General features: G+C 36.8%; 1 protein-coding gene across 1 annotated transcript; it reads right to left on the reverse strand.

Annotated features, from left to right (window-relative positions):
* Nucleotides 1-113: 113 nt before the first annotated feature.
* On the reverse strand, nt 114-14,865 carry LOC144432109 (uncharacterized). Its single transcript, XM_078120188.1, has 4 exons — nt 14,793-14,865; nt 12,805-12,936; nt 5,482-5,653; nt 114-4,303 (listed from the first exon to the last, which is right to left on the reverse strand). The coding sequence occupies exons 1-4, from the start codon at nt 14,812-14,814 to the stop codon at nt 4,171-4,173; spliced, it is 459 nt and encodes a 152-aa protein (XP_077976314.1). The 5' UTR covers nt 14,815-14,865; the 3' UTR covers nt 114-4,170.
* Nucleotides 14,866-20,847: the final 5,982 nt, after the last annotated feature.

Below are 20,847 nucleotides of genomic sequence, written 5' to 3' on the forward strand. Positions count from 1 at the left end.
CAGTCCGTGTGGGACTGCTCTGGGTGAATTCTCTTTAAAAATTGAAATACTGCCATCCCAATTCGCAACTTCCAAGTCGATGAAGTTCATAAATAACTCACGAACAAAAAGCACAAATCCACATTAGTTTATTTCAAAATCGATGTCTATCACAAACTAGTGGCCATCGAAAATACGTACATAATATAGTAATAAGCAACGATTTCCCTACACACCCCACACATCGAAAATGTTGAACACGTCAAAAAAGTTTGTACTCTAGGTCAGTGCTCTTCAACCGGGAATATGGTATACCGGACCATAAGTGGGGTATACAACTGAGGGTGACCGTACATTTGAACCCATGCGTCTATCCACGGGTTCCATCTATATGCGGGTGCTAAAACCCATGGGTTAGGGTTAGTATGGGTTTAACTATCCGTGAAACAAAAAAAATTCCATAGGTGCAATAGCATACAGGTGCAACTGTCATGGGTTCAGATGTACGTGGGTTCAAATGTAATGGAACCACAACTGAGAAATGGTATACGAAGTGTGTGCAGTCTAAATCAGGGATTCTAAACTCTTAATGTAATAATTTATAAAATATTCAATTGGGGACAACAATGCAAACGCGGCGCACATGAAATATAAAATGTCAGTTACGTAAAGAACCCACGTGAGCACGTTGTTACATCACTAATTATATAGATAATGCAAGCACGTGTATGGGTTGGTTTCGGCTGCCATGCATGTCGCTTGATTTACGTTGAACGTTAGTCATTTTGACGCTAGGGCCGTCAAGTTTACACCGCTTAGAACTTGTGGACAGTAGCATGGTGATATTGTAGTATCGTCAGTTTTAGTTTTTTTACAATCTGTGCTTGAAATTTAATGTTGATTTAAATCTTAAATAAACATTGGTAAGGTATACAAAATTCTGAAATTGTAAAAAGTATACCACAGTGAAAAAGGTTGAAGAACACTGCTCCAGATAACTTAAAAAACACAAACCCCCCCTAAAAACCTCATGTTTCCTATTAGATTGTACAACGCGACATATAATACAAATGTTGGAATGAAATGTTGTAGAAGCACGCAGCGCGGTTGAAAATTTGGTTACGTTACACGAAAAATATCAATCATGAAATTTATAGACGCCTTTTCTGCTTTTAATTTGCAGCGTTAGTTTTGTTACTAGCAGAGTATTATTATCATTGCGATTTTGTCTTTAGAAAACATATTATTTATACAAGTGTACACAAAACGCTCAACTAAAAACTACTAGAGTTACTGATGAATGAGTTGCAAGTTTTTTCAAAGTCGCAACGGGTATTAAGGAGTTACAGACGGCAGTTTTATATAAATCAATGATGCCCAGAAATGTGTGTACCAATTAGAGATGTACCGATTCCACTTTTGTCGCCGATACCGATACCGATACGCCGATACTACCAAAATGCCGATATTACCGATATTCCGATACCGATACTATGTAATTATTATTTAATTAGGGGTGTTGTGTAGGGCAGACGGGTTAAAACAATGGTCTTTGAGCGTTGTTCTCAGTACACATTATTTCAGATCGAAAAAAAGATATATCACATAATATGAAATTAATGTTTGGTGTTTGCTTCAACTGATTAAGATACATTGTACAGTAACGCTAGTAATCTCGGTGTTCAATTAGGAAACTCATAAGCCGGGACGTCCAATTTGAATTTAATGTTAATATCGCGACTTTCGAATATCGTTATTCGTGTTTAAAAGAATATCAAATATCACCCACACATTCCAGCGCCGCCGTCCTACGTTCAAATTAATAGCATTTTACGAATATTTTATTTCGTGGCTAATCGTAATCGTCGACGCAATAAGTCAGAGACAACATGAAAGAATATCAATTAGCACCGACAAAAAGAAGGCCTACCTATAACCGTCGAGGATGTTTTTTTACTTTACCAGTTTATAATATTTTACAATTGCTATCATATATTTTGAGACAGTCTGGGGCTAGGCGGTCATGTCAATATATCTATAAAGTAATTGTGTAGTTAAACAAAATTAAAATTAATACCTGCGTAGAGGGAATAATTGTGTCGGAATATAGTTTATCGATGTCGATGGACTAAAGGACACTCGTACTTGACGACAAACAGTCAGAATTTATACCCGTGCCAAAAGTCTATGTGCCGTTAATAAGGACCCCAATTCCACTGTATGATTTAAAACTGGGCGCCTAATTGCTTTTTGTTATGTGCTGTGTTGATGTAATTCTTCATTATTACTATGTAATATTAAAAATGTCAATATAAAAATTTAACAACGAAAATAGCCAAATTAGTTGAGCTAGTTTGGCTGATAAATAGTTAAAAACACGTGAATCCGATTCTCTCGCGGGGGTGGGGACATGTAGGGTTCATGGCTCACGATCTCTCTGGACAAAAAATAAATTGAAAAGTAGTATTCCAACTAATCTTTTAAAGCATTCTGAGCCATATCAAAAAAGGTAAATATATCGGAAATATCGGCCCTGATCTAACCGATACCGAAAAAATGGCCGATATTGCCGATACCGATACCCGATACCGATACATCGGTACATCTCTAGTACCAATACGGAGGTAACTAATTTTGTTCGCCTACTTTACATAAACTTGTGTGAAGAGACTGAAACCTATGGGCATGGGGTATATTCACTTGGCTAACAGAGGCAGTCCCAGAACTCGTACTAGAACTAAAATAAGGAAAATCGGAATAAAATTTTGGCCTAACCCTAACCTGATGCACATACTACGGGAGTACCAAATCAATAGTACCGGTACTGGTTTGAATTAGGCAATAAAGCACTGCCTGGTCCGTACATTAGGCGCGTCGGCTTATAAGGCACACGATCGATTTTTTAGAATAAAAAATAGAATTGAAAGTGCGCCGTGTGGTCCGTAAAACAGGTACTAATTATGGGAGTTGCGCCTGAATTTTGTTGTTAAACCTATAGACAGCGTGGTTTAACGTTTAATGAAAAAAATAAACAAGTTTGGCCAAATCAAAGTCCTGCGCCGTCAACTATAAGTGGGAATAGGTCAAATAAGGGTTGCGAATTTATTTAAAGCAAGGTGCCGCGCACTCGACTAGAAGTGAAACGAATATTGATAGATGAGTTGCAAGTTTAAAGCATGGTGCCGACGCCTCAAGTTAATGTGGAAATAGGATGGATAAAAAGTTGCAAGTTTAAAGCATGGGCCGGAGCCCCCAACTATAATTGGAACGAATATTGACAGAAGAGTTGCAAGTTTGAAACATGGTCCCGAGCCATCAAGTAAATGTGGAAATAGCAATGGTAAAAAGTTGCAAGTTGGCGATAAGTAAGTAATATTTATTCATCACCATGTGAAAATTAAAGACACATTTACAAACAGAAGTAAACATTATTAACAGATGAAGGGAGTCACAGAAAACCTTTAGAGGTTATAGGACTGTGACATCCTATGACGTATGGCTGTTATCAAAAGATGAACAATAAAAAAAACTACATTAATCAGGCTGTTGTTCGAATTGTGCAAAAATAGTGACAAAAATTATTATTATACGAGGTCAAGTCAATCAAGATTTGGACAAAATCATTTTTTACCTCCTTTTAGTTCTAAATTATAGAGCAGGGCTACTCAACTGGCGGACCGCGGTCCGAATCCGGACCTTTCGGGTATTGGATTTGGACCGCACCTAATTATTTATTTTGGATCATTAGCCCCACTTTTTGAATTTCCTATTATAAAATGAGTTTCATAGTTTTGAATATATACGAAAAGAACAATAACCCCATAATGAACAATTTTAATTTGCTACTAATCATTAGTCGGTCGAGGAAGTGCTCGTTTAAGGATGACGAAATATCATTTATGGAATGAATTTTGAAGTTTTGTTTGCGGACCTTCGATAAAAATAGTTGAGTAGCCCTGTTTTAGAGCATGGACATTAGATCAAAAATCGGTATAACACAATGATCCCACAAGCAATAATATACTAATAACACAGCTTGAATATATAAGAATAAACAAGGTCCAAAGCATTCAACTATGAGCGGGGAATGATGTTAACAGAAATATGGCAAGCGAACACCACCTCGCTAAAAGCTATATATAAGTTTATCCTTCAAAAAATCTTCTTTTAAATGTTGATTTCCTCATTGCTTTATCCCAATACCTTGGCACAATTGTTGCATTTTCTTTTTCTCCAAACATAGCAGCAAATGAGACCGAGCGGAAAGCATAGAAGAGCACAGAGGATCCCTTTAACTGTGTAGTGTTGTTTGAGGTCACCGACCCTGAAAATTTGGGAATAGGAATTCGTTTATTATAAGAAAGAAGCAAGCAATGCCCAAATAAATGGACACGAAAAGACTAATATGGCCATCGCAATGTCAGCAATTTCCAGGCAAATAATGAAACAATTGTGCCGAATGTCATATGAAGGTGATGCCCGTGAAAACAGTAAAATTTGGTTTAAAATAACGAGTTTTTTTGGCCATTTTTCCTGATTTTAAGAATACATCGTCAAGTGGGTTTTTCTAAGCTTTTTAATAATAAATTTTATGAGCATTATTTCACACCACGATCAAAAACCTTACAGAAAAACGCCCCTTTAGGATTACCATTTTGTTTTGTCAGCAAAGCGTCAGTCATGCCAAAACGTAAAGATTTTTATTCGCAACGCTTGAGTTTCAATACAAAAGAGCTAATGTTGAAATTTGGAAAAATAATTGTTTGAAAATATCACAAAGAAATAGATATCTAATCATAGATTGAAGCAATGTAGCCAAGATGTTTTAATGAAAAGTTACAAGAGTTTAAAAATCAAAAATACACGTTTTCCTGTTTTTTTGTCCGCCCGCAGGTCGAGATGAATCCCTCATTTTTTTCATTCAGGTCAAATTTTTATAATGCAATTTTAACATATGAATATCCAAATTTTCTTCCGAGTGTGGTATTGATGAAACATGTTTCTTACTGCGTGTGAACACTCAGCGAACTGTCTGAGTGCTAGATTACTTGTTTCACTAATTTATGTGTCTGAAATCCAATAAAAAAGTCAATACAATTTCATATTTTCCAAGTATTCGAGATTTGATCCGAAAAAAAATATTTGACTCTGAAATCATCAGATATTCGAGGGCTAGCGTTCCAAACAGCGACTGTCAAAACAGCGACTGTCATAATGGCGACTTCATAATAGCGACGTAATCAAGTGAGCGACTGTCAAAACAGCGACCATCATGATGGCGATCGCTTTAAAACAGCGACTGCCACAACAGCGACAAACCCTAACCCTAACGACCTTAAAATTAATGTGACACGACATAGCGTTACCTTCCAACGACCGACAAGGAAATTCGATTCAGTGAATTCGACTCAGTGAACACGAGTTAAGTCACTATCATAACAGTCGCTGTTTTGACAGTCGCTATTCGGCTATCCGCTATCTTGGATACCTCCAGATATCTACCTGCATGAAGGGCATTGTCCTTTCTCCAGCGGCGCGACAGTTTTAGTCCTGACCTGCGGTTGTTCGTTTCTCTGAGTTTGCTCTCCTGAGTTTGTTGCCTGATTAATAACCAAGTTGATAGGTTGGTTAGGGCTGGCTGCCGGTGCTGGGGCAGGTGCGGGCGCTGGTGGAGCTGCAACAAAATAGCGATATATTTATATAGTCGATACGATAACACGACTTAATCAATGGCGCACCACGACCTCTCGTCCAATTACCAGTCCATGTCGAGTATGGGATTAGTCGGAATCTTAAATTACCATGCAATGCCTTTTAAGCGGTCGCCGCATTTGCGCATTGGTTAAAATAGCCTATAATGACGTTTTCTTGTAGCGTAATATTCAATCCATAACAACTACGAGAATGCAAACTGTCTTTCAATTTCAATCAAATTGTGTTCAACTCGCGATTGCGTCCACCTTAAAAGAACATACATAATTGGGGCGACACCAAAAAAATAAAAAATTATCATACTCGCCTAATAAGACGACCCCCCCATAAAAAAATCAGGCCAAAAATTTGGGTCCAGAAAGGCGACTTATTCGCCGGGAAATACGGTAACTCAAATCATTGGGTAGATGTCGCGAGAGAGCTGTAAAGATGACGAAACAACAACAACTTTAATTCGGGACGGCGAGTATTGGAAGTGATTACACGCACATCCGGATCTTGTGTACAGAGCCCCCGCCATTAATGCAAAAATGTGAGTTTGAGAAAAAAACCTCGCCACGTTTTAAAATAACAAATGGGTAATCATCCAGTTTGTGTAAGGAATGATTTAAAAAATTGAATTTCCATCGCAATCTGCATTTTTAAATCGCGAAGGAAATTTATCGATACCGTGTATTGTTTTGGCCCTCACAGATGTATTTAAATGAAGTAAACATACTTGAATAATTACTGATTAAAAAACAACAAACCCGGTTAAGATATATTGAGAAATGACTTCATAACAAAATTGAAATTGTGAAGGGACTTCATGGACACCCTATATAAATAGCTACGTATAAGACAGTATTCAATGCAAAATAGAGCGGAACGCCAGATTAACCTTTAAGGATACGGCACCGTGCCAAGGGTGTGGGTGACACTCATATCACGTCACGCGTAACACAAAAGAGCCTTGTTTTTCACGTTCAATTTTTATCGCGCTCGAATCTTTGATTTCATCTTGATTTTCCTTGATTTTAACGTTTGATTTTTATTGCCCGCGAATCCTTGCTTTTCCCTTCATTTTCCTTAATGGTTGCGTTTGATTTTTAATTGCCCGCTAAATCTTGCTTTTCTCTTGATTTTCCTTAACATTTAACTTTAACAATTTTCTGATTCGTTTAATATTTATCTGGTTAAGTATTCCATACCCTATTTGGGTTGTATAACAACGAAAAGCGTGTTCTTGAAGAATATTCATATATATTTCTTTTAAATTTTTTTTCGACTCATACAATTTATTTGGCCGAAAAGTAGATTCAGTCAATACACAATTCTATATGGAAATCGCGTCAATTCTACTAACATTTTGCGAATTTTTGCTGACATTGTCGGGGCCGTATTTTTTTCTATATATTCGGGCATTCCTCTTATGCTTTATGCATGAAAATATGATTCAAAATCGAATAAAGCATAAATGTAGTATGTTTATATGTTTTTGTATGTGGTTTTTACTTATCGATCTTAAGATCGGTAAGTATGTTGATAGCTATTTGTCTGTATGTCTGTTTGTCTGTTAGATGAACGCGATATCTCACGAAAGTGAGATTGAATCTGCTCAAGATTTTTCATGTGCATTCATTATATCTCGTGCCAGAAGCCTATTGATTTTGGATGAATTATGTCGTTTAATTAGTTATTAATTAATTAGTGATGGGACACGCGGTGTCACTATAGACTATAGAGTCATGAACCGAAACCGCAGTTTCGATCGATAAGTCTTCGGTCTCCGACCGATATTCTCGTTTTTTTCATTTTTCATTATTATTTGATTTTTTTATATCAGGGTTTTCAATTCGAATCGACTAATGGCGCAAAAGACCACCGGAGCTATAAACGCCATAAAACATATAACAACAACAACAATGGAGCGCAGCGGGCAGGAACTGGATGACTCATCACCCGAGGTGTCAATATTTGAAAATTTCTCACTAGAATTAAAAACTCTCAAATATTGAAATTATTAATTTTTCAACATTAAGTATTCACAAAGAAAGCTACACCCTACATTGAATGATGTTTTAACAACTTTTTTCACGCTTTTTCTATTGAACTGCCTGAACGTTACGGTGACAAGGAATTCTAAAGGTTTTTTCGAACACAAAATACACGCTTCACAGAAAATGAAAAATCTCTAAAGAAAGTATTCAATGATTTTATAACAAATAAAATAAAAGACAAACAGGTTGTTCACAAATTAAAGGCAAGGCTGTGGAAAATTACGGTAAAAAAATACATGGATCTTTTGTAGAAAACTTCCGCCGAGTTTTAAAATAAAAAATTAGTAATTATTCAGGATAGGAATGACTTTAAAATTTAAATTTCCATCGTAATCTGCATCATAAACCCTAACTGGATAGATATTTTAAAACAGGGCGGGGGTGTTTTCCTCAAATTCCACATTTTTTCATTCCATTTCAAAATGATAAAATATATTAAAATAAATGTTGAGAAAAGACGGATCTTTAATGGAGCTTTATAAATAAACACAGCGTACATTGGTACAGGTGCCTGATAGTAGCAAACGTGTGAAATATCTCACAATTAGTCGGGATTATGTGGCTATCATATAATGCTCCCATTTTCAAATTAGTGAGCATTAATTAAATTCCGATTAGAAGAAACCCAAAGCGCTGCAGTACGGAGGTATGCAATCTGTAACAGCGAACTATCGTACCAGCCGCAACGATGTCTAAAAAACGGGGACTCTTGTCACGACTCACGATGTCATAAGAGGGTACTCCTGGGGTATGCGTACCAAGATGGTGTGTACCAGGTTAGGGTTAGGCCATAATTTTAGATGCAAATACTATGGGAGTCACTTGGCTAGTCCCCGAACTCGTAATAGAACTAAAATAAGGAAAATTAGAATAAAATTATGGCCTAACCCTAATCTGGTACACATGCTACGTTCCGGTGTTCACCATCTTGGTTCACATACTACGGGAGTACCCGTGAGAGAGTATTCCCATAATCAAAAATTAAACAGCGTCCATTTCGTGCCCAATAAAGATCGTATGCGCTGGACCGAAATATGATGCATCGCCGATTACTCGTCTCGAGTTTTCACCCATGGTGGAAAGATGTTTAGGCGGTACGCCACATCGTGCAAGGCATTACTTAAATTCCGGTCCTCAAAATAGTCGCTCCCTAAACTGCAATGGCGAATCGTAATGTGACTTGTTGAACGCATGATATTCAAGTAAAATCAATATCGTTCTGACTAAAGGCGTTAAACATCTTAGGGAAGGGCACGCCTCACAATTTAGACAATTTTTTGAGGAGCGTTAAACTAATTAAAAATAAAAAAAATATTTGTCAGATTTGATCTTGCCCGCCTTAAATATTTACATTTCTTCATTATGTACACGTATTTTCAACGTGTTTTTGAATGAAACATACTTTCGCCTCACTATCTGTTATTTGTAGCTTGTTTTCAGCTAGTTATTTTTAAGGTGGGGTGCGGGACTTGACAAATTCTATAAAGGGATCGCGACTTAAAAATTTTGGGAACCACGTCGCATCCCTCTGTATTTTAAGTTGACAATTGACTTATTTTAATTTTCTTTCGAAAAATAGCATTATTTATGGGGGGTGTCTTTTATTTTCATTTATCAAAAAACAAAATTACAAAGTAGAAAATTACGAAATTTTCAAATATACAAAATAAGAAAACTGATATTCATTTACTCATGAATATAAAAAAATATCGCGCTTTCGACTATAGATAGGTCTTATTTCAAGGGTAGGGCTTATATTAAAATTATTTTTAAAATGCAGGCTAGGTCTTGTCTTCGGGGAAACACGGTACATAATTGCAATGAATGTGTAAAATATCTCGCAGTTATCCTAAAATAATACATACCTAGTCGATAGCGGGAAATTTTTGAATTTAAATATTTACGAATTTAGTGAATTGCAAGACATTTCACAGGATGTTGATATGGTCATTTTTGAATAATCTATGTTTAGCATTTTTTTTTAAACAAAAACGTGTTATTTATGGATAAATGGATATCGGTTTTCATATTGTGTATGTTTATAAATTGAAATTGTCCACTTTTCAATTTTGTTTTCAATAAACGAAAATAAAATACATCCCCAAAATAAGCCCTAGTGTTATTTTTCGAACGAAAGTTGAAACAAGCCGCTGTCTTATTTTCGGAGAAACGCGGTATATGTACTTCATTGCAGTGAATGTGTGGAACTATCTTGCAATTATCTGTTTTAACCTAGTTAGCTTGTCATCCAAATTTTGCCCGTAAATCTCAATAGCTCAGGTGACGACAATTTTATTTAATTGTTTTAAAGATCAAGTTTTTGTGGGTTATTTGAGCCTGACGAGACCTTGTCACGCAAAATACATTCCTATGTTACCAACCGTTAAATGTTTTTATTTGTTGTTAGTTACGGGAATCATAAAGAAATGAGGAAACTCAATTGGCATTTTATAGTCAATAAAACGATACCTTCTCGTTGCTGGTTACGACAATTATAAAAAAATGAGTAAACTTCACTGGCATTTTGGTACTTCCGTATTGTATGTGTACCAGGTTAGGGTTAGACCATAATTTTATTCCAATTTTCCTTACTTTAATCATATTACGAGTTCGGGGACTGTCTGTGTTAGCCAAGTGAATATACCCCTTGCCCATAGGCTTCAGTCCCTTTACACAACTTGATGTAATTGATATATTGGTACACACTATTCTTTAGCGCCGTTTTGGAGCGCTAAAACGATACCTTCTCGTTGCTGGTTATACGACAATTAAAAAAAGAGAAAATTCTACTGACATTTTCTAGTTATTAAACTGGAATCAATTTGAAAATTTGCTAAACTTAACTGGCAGTTTTTGATGAGAAAATGATACTTTCTCGTTGCTGATTACGATAATTATAAAAACTGAGTAAATTTTCATAGGTGTGCTGCACACTAACACAAATATATTTCAGTAACGTTTCGTGTGAACAAGGTCAGACTTTCTCAGACATAAATAGTTTACCTATCACAGAAATACATTTGTGTTAGTGTACAGCAAGGCTCTTCAATCACTTAGACTAGTTATTACTTATCGATTTTATTCGGTAAGTATGTTGATAGGTATTTGTCTGTTTGTCTGTTAGATGCACGCGATATCTCACGAAAGCAAGATTGCATCTGCTCAAAACTTTGCATGTGCATTTATCATATCTCGTACCAGAAGCCTATCGATTTTGGATGAATTATGTCGTATAATTAGCCAGTTATTAATTAATTATTGATGGGACACAAGGTGTCACTATGGAGTAAGAGCGCTGTTTTGGTGGACCCCCTAACTTTCGATCGATAAGTCTTCGGTAACGGATAAGTAGAGAATCATTCTAGTAAATTTTACTGGCATTTTTTTTAGTTATTAAACTGAAGGCAATTTTAAAAGTGGCCAAACAATATCATTTGCTTCCTACCAATAAAAAAGGAGTATTGTTCACTAAACATTTTTGGTTATTAAATTAGAAGCATTCTGAAGGTTTTTTCAAGTTTTGTAATGTTTTTCCTTCCCTGAAGTGTTTTCATTTTTCTGTGCTAAACAACCTGAACTCTTTTGCAAACTCATGGCCGGGGCTGAGCACTTCGAATCGAATATTTTGTACGAGTGATGTATTTTATGTTTCCAGTAATCCATTTGTTAACAGGACCAATTACATTGACTCCAAGTACTCGAGATTCGATTCGAAAAATAAATTCGATTCGATTCGGAAACTATCGGCATTTGAAAATGCCCATTCTTCACGACGCATCCATAAATCCTTTTCTTATTTAAAAAAATTATCAATGAAGTGAAATTATCATTGGTATATATCGTGTTTATATAATTAATGCGATGTGCGGGCTTAACAAAGAAAATTGTGGAATTCAGCTCGACCTTTGGCGGACAGAAAAAAAAACAAGATGGCGACAATTCGAAATTTTTCTCTGAGACGATTTGAATAATTTTACTGTTCGATTTGATTTTGAATGCCCAGTTCTGGTAAAAATTCAAGCAATCCTCTCGCACGTATGGATCTTTCTCCGACCTTTGACCCCCGAAAAAATCTTCCTATACTTTACCATTGCAAAATTTTCGGGGCTATTTTAAGAGTGTTTGTGCGAGTTGGCACCTGTAAAATGAGGTATGTGTTTCAAACCATCATTATGATTCATCGCATACAACAATCTGTTTTTTTAAGTACCGGTAAAATATTTTTGTCTAATCTATCAGAGCTATTTCTACACTAATATTTCATTACTGCAATTAAATTAAAACTCCTAGGAAGACAGAGTGATCATGGAATTATCTGATTTTTTTTTCAAGTTTCCGAAACACAACAGAAAACTAAGGAATAGAGTTCGAAAACGAGGTAATGTTTACGACCACGCTTGAAAATCTGTCTGGGTGAGAAAAGTGTCCGAGCGGATGCGAAAAGGGAGCATTGTTACGTCACTTTTTTATTATCTTATCTTGCTGATTGGCCAATGTCACGAAGTAAACAAGGAAGTCGATGCTCGGGAAAAGGTCCATTGAAATAGTAGGCGTATTCCTAACAATTAGTATGGAGTCGCATACCTCCGAGCCACCTTTCCGCCATGGGTGAAGACCCCGGGTAATCGGCGATGCCACGATCTTGAATGTTTTTATTTTGTTGGAAACATTATCTGCCGGCGTTCAAATATTGACTTGAAGGGATCAAATCTGTTACTATTAACGTTGAAAAAAAGTACGTCCGTAAATTTCAGCCGCTTTATGATCGTTTACGTGCACAAAATTAAAAGCCATATTTTAAAAAGGCAATCCGGACATATGACTTGTTTTTCCTAGTAAGTTATCACTGAAACTAAACAATGTAGGTCACGTAAGCACTATGGTTCTTCAAACATCAAGTCCATGCATCTGAAAGAAAATAACTGGCCAACTAATCCCATACCCGACATGGACTGGTAACCGGACGAGAGGCCATAGTTTTCCATATGATTAAGCTCGACTTTCCGCTGCCCAGGATAAATATGAAAGCCCTGAAACATCGCCGCATAAAAATTCTATATTAAACATAACTTACCCGCGTAAACTGGAGGTGGAGCGTAGGATGGTTGTTGATAATACGCAGGGGCAGGTGCCGGGGGAGCGTAATAGGCCACAGGAGCTTGGGCCGGTGCTGCTACTGCCACAGGTACGGGGGCTGCAACTGGCGCTGTAAAAATGGAAGTTTAATTATACAATATATATGGTTGACATACGGTCAGTTTACCTATTGCGGTTCCCTATGCAAAACAAATTCTGTCAGCATAGTCTAGAACAGGGCTACTCAACTGGTGGACGCACCTAATCTTCATTTTGGATCATTAGCCCCACTTTTGAAGTTTTCTTTTATAAAATGACTTTTATAGTTTTGAATATATGTGAAACGAACTATAACACCATAATAAGCAATTTTGATTAGCCATAATCATTAGCTGGTCGAGTAAGTGCGTGTTCCAGGGTACTGAAATATAATTTCTGGAAATATCGGGCCCAAATAATTTTGAAGTGTTGTATGCGGATCTTCGGTAAAATGGTTGAGTAGCCCTGGTATAGAATATAGATAAAACTAATAAACAAAACATATGGTAATATGATATGAATTCGTTATTATATTTATTATCACAACTTACTAAGCACAAAATTTGTATTCAAGTAACTTTACAATGAACTAGCACTGGTGTGGGGATACCTACAGACCGCGGGCCAAATCGGCCCGTTGGGTAATTTAATCTGGCCCGCCTGGTGCTGTCACAACCATGCTAAAACCAAATTTTGATGTTTCAGTTTAAAAAAAATAGCAGGATGAATTTGTTGAGATTGCGATTAAATTTAGTTTTGGCACAATGCCTATTGTTTTCCACTTTGTTTTTGTAACATTGTAAATAAAATTCGATTCTTGAAATTAAACTTTTTACGTCACACTTACATGGCCCGCGAGTCTAGGTGGGCAAAATTTTTGGCCCCCGATCCGAAAAACCTTGCTCACATCTGGAATCTAGCATGTACACGATAAACACACTGGCATATACATGATTATTATTGATAATGATTAAATTTAATCAATTTAACCCTTTGAAATAACGCTTGAGATAATGAAAATGTGAGGATCGCTGCGACCGTATAGGCCTTGTGTGACACTTTCACAAATTTTCAATTATTAAAATATAATCGCGTTTTATATCCGTTTTTATGTACGGGTGCCCCCTCCCCTAAATAAACCGCAACCACACTATTTGGACCGCATAACATAAATAAACAATATTGAATAAGACTCTATTTAATCGCAGAACAAGAGAGCGATGGTTATTAATCCGCCAAGCATGGCGGCCGTTTCCGATATGACGCGACGCTGCGCGAAACTCGGATCCGTGTTCCCATGTAAATTAAAAATACAGCGAGATTTTAGGAAAATGTCAGATCTCATAGGATTCACAGAATATTCAGGAATAAACAAAATTAGTAGGTTTCTGGCGAAAAATATATTGTTGGAATCGGTTCATTAGGGAATGAGAAAAGAGATTTTTTCATAACAACAAGAGGTAAAATACCCACAAAATTAACAACAACAACAACAACATAGTAGTAGGAAAGCGATCTCTGGACGTTTCCACGACCCTTGACCCCTTCAAGATTCTTCCTATACTTTATCATTGCAAAATTTTCAGCGCTGATTTTGAGAGTGTTTTGGGGAGTTGGCGCTTTCAAACTGGGTCATTTGTTCAATTTTTAGGCTAGTTTATCGCAGCGTTTGCGGTATCAATTTTTGATTATTGTAGCTGTTCCAAAAGTCCTCGGAAGACATAATGACAATTGAGTTATTTGATTTACAATCATTTTTTTGAAACACAACTAAAACTGATGAATAACACACAAAACTACGAAAAAAGAGGAGCCACGCTTAATTAAATACCACCCTGAGCGAAACAAGTGTCTGAGCGGCGGCATAAATTCCAATTGTTACGTCATTGTTAACTTATTGCTGATTTATAATTGTTACGGAAATAAACAAGGAAATCGTAATCTCACCTGGTGGTTGAACTGTGATCATGTTGTATTTTCAAGATTGTAAATAGATTTTGCAATAACTTATAAATCTGAAATTATCAATTTTAAAATTATTAAAATGTTGATCAATGGGGGTGCATCATGATTACCTCACGAGCATCCCATGAAAGACTAAATTCTTTTCAATTTTCCTCGACAAACTGCAATTTGTTCCTAAAATTGAATTAGTTTTGTTGCACACTAACATATTTTTATTCCTGTAATGCTTCGTCTGATCAAGGTCTGACTTATTCAGTCAAGCATATTTCAATTATAGGTACTTGTCAAGTCTGACTTCAATTTGACGAAATGCCAAAATTGAACACAATTAATTCTTGATTTGATAGAAAAGCTATGAATCTCACCAATAACAACAACAACAATAACCTGAACAAGAACAATCATAACAGTTCTAAAAATGACCTACAAGTTCAATTCGCACCCATTAGTAATTTTAAATACCCCCTTCCTCTTTTTATTATTGCTCTCATTGTTTATCTCTAAAGGAAAGCTTATATATATTGAAATTTGATGTGTTTGAAAATTTTGAAGTCGATTTTTTCAATAATGGCGAAGAAAAGCGACTTTTCCACAACATCAATACTGAGTTATTGAAGAGTCATGATGCGCACTAACGAAATTTATTTCTGTAACGTTTTGTTTGACCGAGGTCAGACTTCCTCAGACATGAAGGATGAGTAGTTAGTCCCTCAGAAACCAAATCATTAGCGCAAATCAACAACAATACCTCAACAACAACAATTCAGAAAAACGATTTATACATCTGAACAAAAAAAAATATCTGATCCCATACTGAACATGGACTGGTAACTGGAATAGAGTCCGTGATACGCCATATGATGAATCCGTCGTATTGACTTTCCTCTCTCCCGAGATAAATATGTAAATTATATTATATTTTGTAGAATCATACGTCATGTACTATAAGACGTGCTCCTATAAGATGAATTTCTACGCTTTCTCATCTTCACTCTTATGTGTTATGTCTAAAAACCGAACTTGATCAAATTTGTCATTTTTTTCTGTCTACGCCCTGTCGCTGTGATTGGTTAATTTTTAATCCAATCACCAAGCATGGCCCACACATATATACATTGTATAAGTGCGTTTTAACCTTGGACCAAACGGGAAAAACACTTTGCACCATGCCCTTGTAAACGCATTCAGGCGGTCAAGCAAAGCATTATTTCGTAATGAAGAAAGATAAAAAGCGCAGAAAAAAGATTAAAAAAAAGAGAGAAAACGAAAATTGTCGCAGAATAATGAATAAAGCGGAACTTAGCCTTAGGAATGTCGAAACCTCCTAAAACAGATTTTTTGTTATTGCTGATATTCGAACCGTGCCGAGGGTGTGGGGTCGTTTTGGGTTACTGTTAGGAAATATATCGAATATAAATGCATTTCGGAGTAATTTGGGGGCTCTGGACCCAATGGTTAAAGTATTAGACACAGTGGTTCTCAAACTTTTTCTTCCGTGGTCGATTTTTCATCGACAAAAACTCTGTTGCTCAACTTTTTTATGCAAAGGAAAAACTACAAAAAAATTTTTTTTGTAAAATGAACACTTCCGCATTAATAATTAGAATGAAAATTACCACTCAGTAGCAGAAAACAGCATCGTTATTACTTGCTGTTACAATCAAATTTAACTAAATTGACACAAATGAAACTTAAGCTATTTTTAATAATAATGTGGCCCACCTCAAAATGTTTCCGTGGATCATGGCGCACTGGTTAAGGACCGGTGCATTATATTAAACTATGACGTCATCGCAAGTTGTGCAACCTATCTCGCCCAGGGTGTAAAAAATGGTGTTCTCGAAGTATTCGCGCACAACCTGAACATAGTATGTGTACCAGGTTAGGGTTGTTCAAGTTGTGCGTCATCCTGCTACGAATACTTCCGGAGCGCCTAAAAATTAAAGTAGAAAATCGCGAAACGGAAAGATTTTTTTTGAGCAGGGTGTGAAACTTCCGTCCTGCGGGCCACAACCCAGCTTAGCAAAGCCATTCAATGTGGTATATTTCAACACTCATATATGTATGCACCCATCAAGCATTAAATCCTAATCAGACAGTTTATGTACCTAACGGCGTGGTACAAATCCATTATTTTTTTCTTATCCCGGCGTTGGCCGTAAGGATTCTTTGTTACTGCTGATATTCGAACCGTGCATAGCTGTGGAGTCGTTTTAGGTCACTGTTAGAGAATATATTAAATATAACTGCATTTTGGAGTAATTTGGAGGCCCAATGGTTAAGCACGGTTGTCCAAGGTTGTCGAGTCCGCGGGCCACGAAATTATTTTTGCATTGTTCGCGGGCCACAATAATGCCAAGAATAGTTAAACAGTGCAATACAAAACAAACACTTTTATTGTGCAATCACATAGTTACCAAGCATAGCCATTGTAGGCTAATAGAATCCGCATTCGATTTTTAGTTTTCTATGACGCCTATATTGTTAGCATATATACCCGAACAAAAAGTTGTAAAGCCAGATAACAATTTGGACTGCCAATCACATCATTCAACTTTGCTAGTTTCCCCAGCTAGCCATGAAACTATTAGTGACAGTAGTGATGACAATATGTCTAAAGATTTTTTTGATTAATTTTATGACGAAACAACATGAAATGCGATTTTTGGATTACTCTTCGAATGTGACGCGGGCCTCAGATAATGAAGCGGCGGGCCACATGTGGCCGCGGGCCTGGGTCTGGACCACCCTTGGTCAAAGCATTCAACCAGTGGTTCTAAATATTTTTTTCCGCCCGATTTTCGTTTAACAAAAATGCTGTGGTCCATTAACTTTTTTCTGAAAAAAAAAATTACCACTCAGGAGTATAAAAGCACCGTCATTCATTGCTGTTACAATCAAATTTAACTATAGTGACACAAATGAAGCTTAAGCAATTTTAATAGATTTGTGGCCCACCTGAAAACGTTTTTGTGGCACAATGGAACGGTGGACTAGAACAGGGGTGTGCAAACTGCGGTCCGCGGGCCAAGTGGGGCCCGCAAGGGAAATTTGTGCGGCCCGCGGAAAGTGCTAACTTGGAATGGTGTACAGCAGGGGTCGGCAACCTACGGCACGCGGGGTGGATGAATCTTTCTGTTATTATGCCGTTGTTCTTGTTTCAGTGATTCGTTCATAGACATTTTTTGAGTGGGCGTGAAGCTGTGAACCACTGAAAATCTTGTTGGTATTTTTCTTTTTCTCGTTATGAAAAAAAAAAACTCTTTTCTCTTTATGTGTTATCCGCTATTGAAGTCAGATTTCGTCAAATTCAACGGCGCTCCAGTGTGTGTATAAACTACTGGGCCCACTACTTTCCAGTGATTTAAGAGTGCATTATTCGCTAGAACGCTATTAACTTTTATTTGTTCATAAGTTTTCTGTGAGATCTGATATTTCATCTAAAATGCACTGTTTAATTTTATTTTTGGGTACACGTTTTATGACATCGTGTCTTTCATGATTTTATGACATCGTGACAGCTGGTACCGGCAGTCTACTGTGACAGATTGTACTATGGCGTTTTGGACACGGTTATAGCAGATCGCCTCGAGATATTTTATGCATTTTTTTTGCAATTTACTTAATTCGACTTTTTCTTCTTTATAATATAGTGTTAGACTTATTTTATAAGTACCGCTGCTCGATAACCAATATTTGTTCCCCGCTTCTCCTTCACCCTGAAATATGGCCTATTTTTAATTTATTGCAATTTGTATGTTTGTGCCTGTTTTCAGTATGGTGATAAATAAACTACTGATTACTGACTTTGTGTCCATATATTTGAGCATCGCTCTCTTGCTTTATTTTCGTTTTTTTATTTTTTATTATCAAACATGGCGCAAAAAATAACTGCTCGCAACAGTCGCAACCCATTTAAAATGTATAGAGCAGGGGTGGGCAAGGTATTCCGACCAGTAGCCAAAACTCCGCCCACCTAGACTGGCGGGCCACCTAAGTGTGACGAAATACCTTACATTTTATGAACAATATTTACAGTGTTACAAGAGCAAAAGTGGAAAACAATAGGCCTCGAGCCAAAACTAAATTTAAGCGCAATCTCAACATATTCCTTGAGCCATTTTAGCTGAAACGTCAAAATTTGGTTGTGGCAGCATCAGGCGGGCCAGATTAAATTTCTCAACGGGCCGGATTTGGCCCGCACCGAACTTTGCCCATGTCTGGTATAGAGCCAGAGATGATGAAAGTCATCGACCCGTTTAGCAAATATACGAGAGTCAACAGTACGAACAAGCTTCATCCTAGTCTAATCCAATTCCATTTTTCTTGAATGCCGTTGAAAGCGTCTTATTGTTTGGGACAAAATCGAAACCCACAATGTTGCCGACTTTGACAGGAAACGAAGAATCATTGCACAGGTGCGCTGCGTCGTGCTTCAGTTACCATAAATAAAAACATCAGTGCAACTTTGCCCAGCAAGGTGAAGATGATTTTTGCGACGGAAGGTTTTTACGAGAACAACAGTTGAAATTCATTACTCCATATTGTAGTGGCTCCCAACCTTTTATTGATTGTGACCCCCATCCGGAGGATTTTGGCACTCATGGCCCCTGCTTATCATTCCTAGATTTCTAATATCTTTATGTTCAAACAATGCATGCACAAAAAAGTTAAAACACAAGCGAAGGATGAGACGACACCGTGTTTCTCATTTGGGTTTTGCTTAGTGTACTCTAATTGTAATAGTGTAATATTATATATATTAATTACTTATCGATTTTAATCGGTAAGTATGTTGATAGGTATTTGTCTGTCTGTCTGACTGTTAGATGCACGCGATATCTCACGAAAGCAAGATTGAATCTGCTCCAGATTGCATGTGCATTCATCATATTTCGGACCAGAAGCCTATTGATTTTGGGCGAGTTACGTTGTATAATTAGCGAGTTATTAATTAATTAGTGATGGGACACAAGGTGTCACTATGGAGTAAGAGCGCTGTTTTGGGGGATCCCCTAGCTTTCGATCTATAAGTCTTCGGTCTCTGACCGATATTCTCGTTGCTATATTATTGAATATCAAATAGGTCCGAGTCGAGTTCAAACGTTTTCATCTTTATCTTTCGTTCAATGTTATTGTTTTCGAGGATACAATTTTATTCAGTGGTTAAACCGTCGTTTATCTTCTACCTTTCCTTGCGAACATTGCGCCGAGCTCAGATATAAAAATATACTATGAAAATAAAAGTCTAGGTTGGACTTAATACCTAAAAAGTCGCTTCAAACACAATACTCATTTTAACATGCGTTCACGCTAAAAAAACAGCGTATAACATGATTATCTATGCATGATAGACGAAAAATTGTGCTTCAAATTAGCGCGCGGATTACTTGTTATAAATGCGAAAAACAGGGCATGAAAATTTTTTTAGCGCTCCAGAAGTGTGTGTACCAATATGGAGGTAACTAATTTTGTTCGCCTATCAAGTTGTGTAAAGGGACTGAAACCTATGCGTAGGTGGTATATTCACTTGGCTAACACAGACAGTTCCAGAACTTGTAATAGAACTAAAATAAAGAAAATCGGAATAAAATTATGACCTAACCCTAACCTGGTACACAAACTAGGGGAGTAACGAAATTTGACCCCTTTTACACTTGTCATCGGAATGCGATAGAAATCCGATCCTCATAAACAAAAAATAAAACTCGAGTGAAGTCTGCCAAATTGAATTGATTATTATTTTTGCAGGTTCCGAATATTTTAATCATTGTTTTAAATATACCTGCAAGACATAGATCCAAAATGCGAGTATGTATCGCCCGTTTGCGGTCGTATTAATTTTGCCCGACCTGCAAAATTTTTACAAAAATATTGATTAAATGATTCCAATAATTTTGATTCTGATTCTATTTCAAATATTGGATATTTTACCCAAACATTGTCTCCAGCGGCTCGTAATACAGCTGCTCGCTTGGAAATTCTAGAATTCTCGGTACTCCCATAGTATGTGTACCAGTTTAGGATTCGGCCATAA

Source organism: Styela clava, chromosome 14 (genome assembly GCF_964204865.1).
Source record: "Styela clava chromosome 14, kaStyClav1.hap1.2, whole genome shotgun sequence".
Taxonomy (NCBI): domain Eukaryota; kingdom Metazoa; phylum Chordata; class Ascidiacea; order Stolidobranchia; family Styelidae; genus Styela; species Styela clava.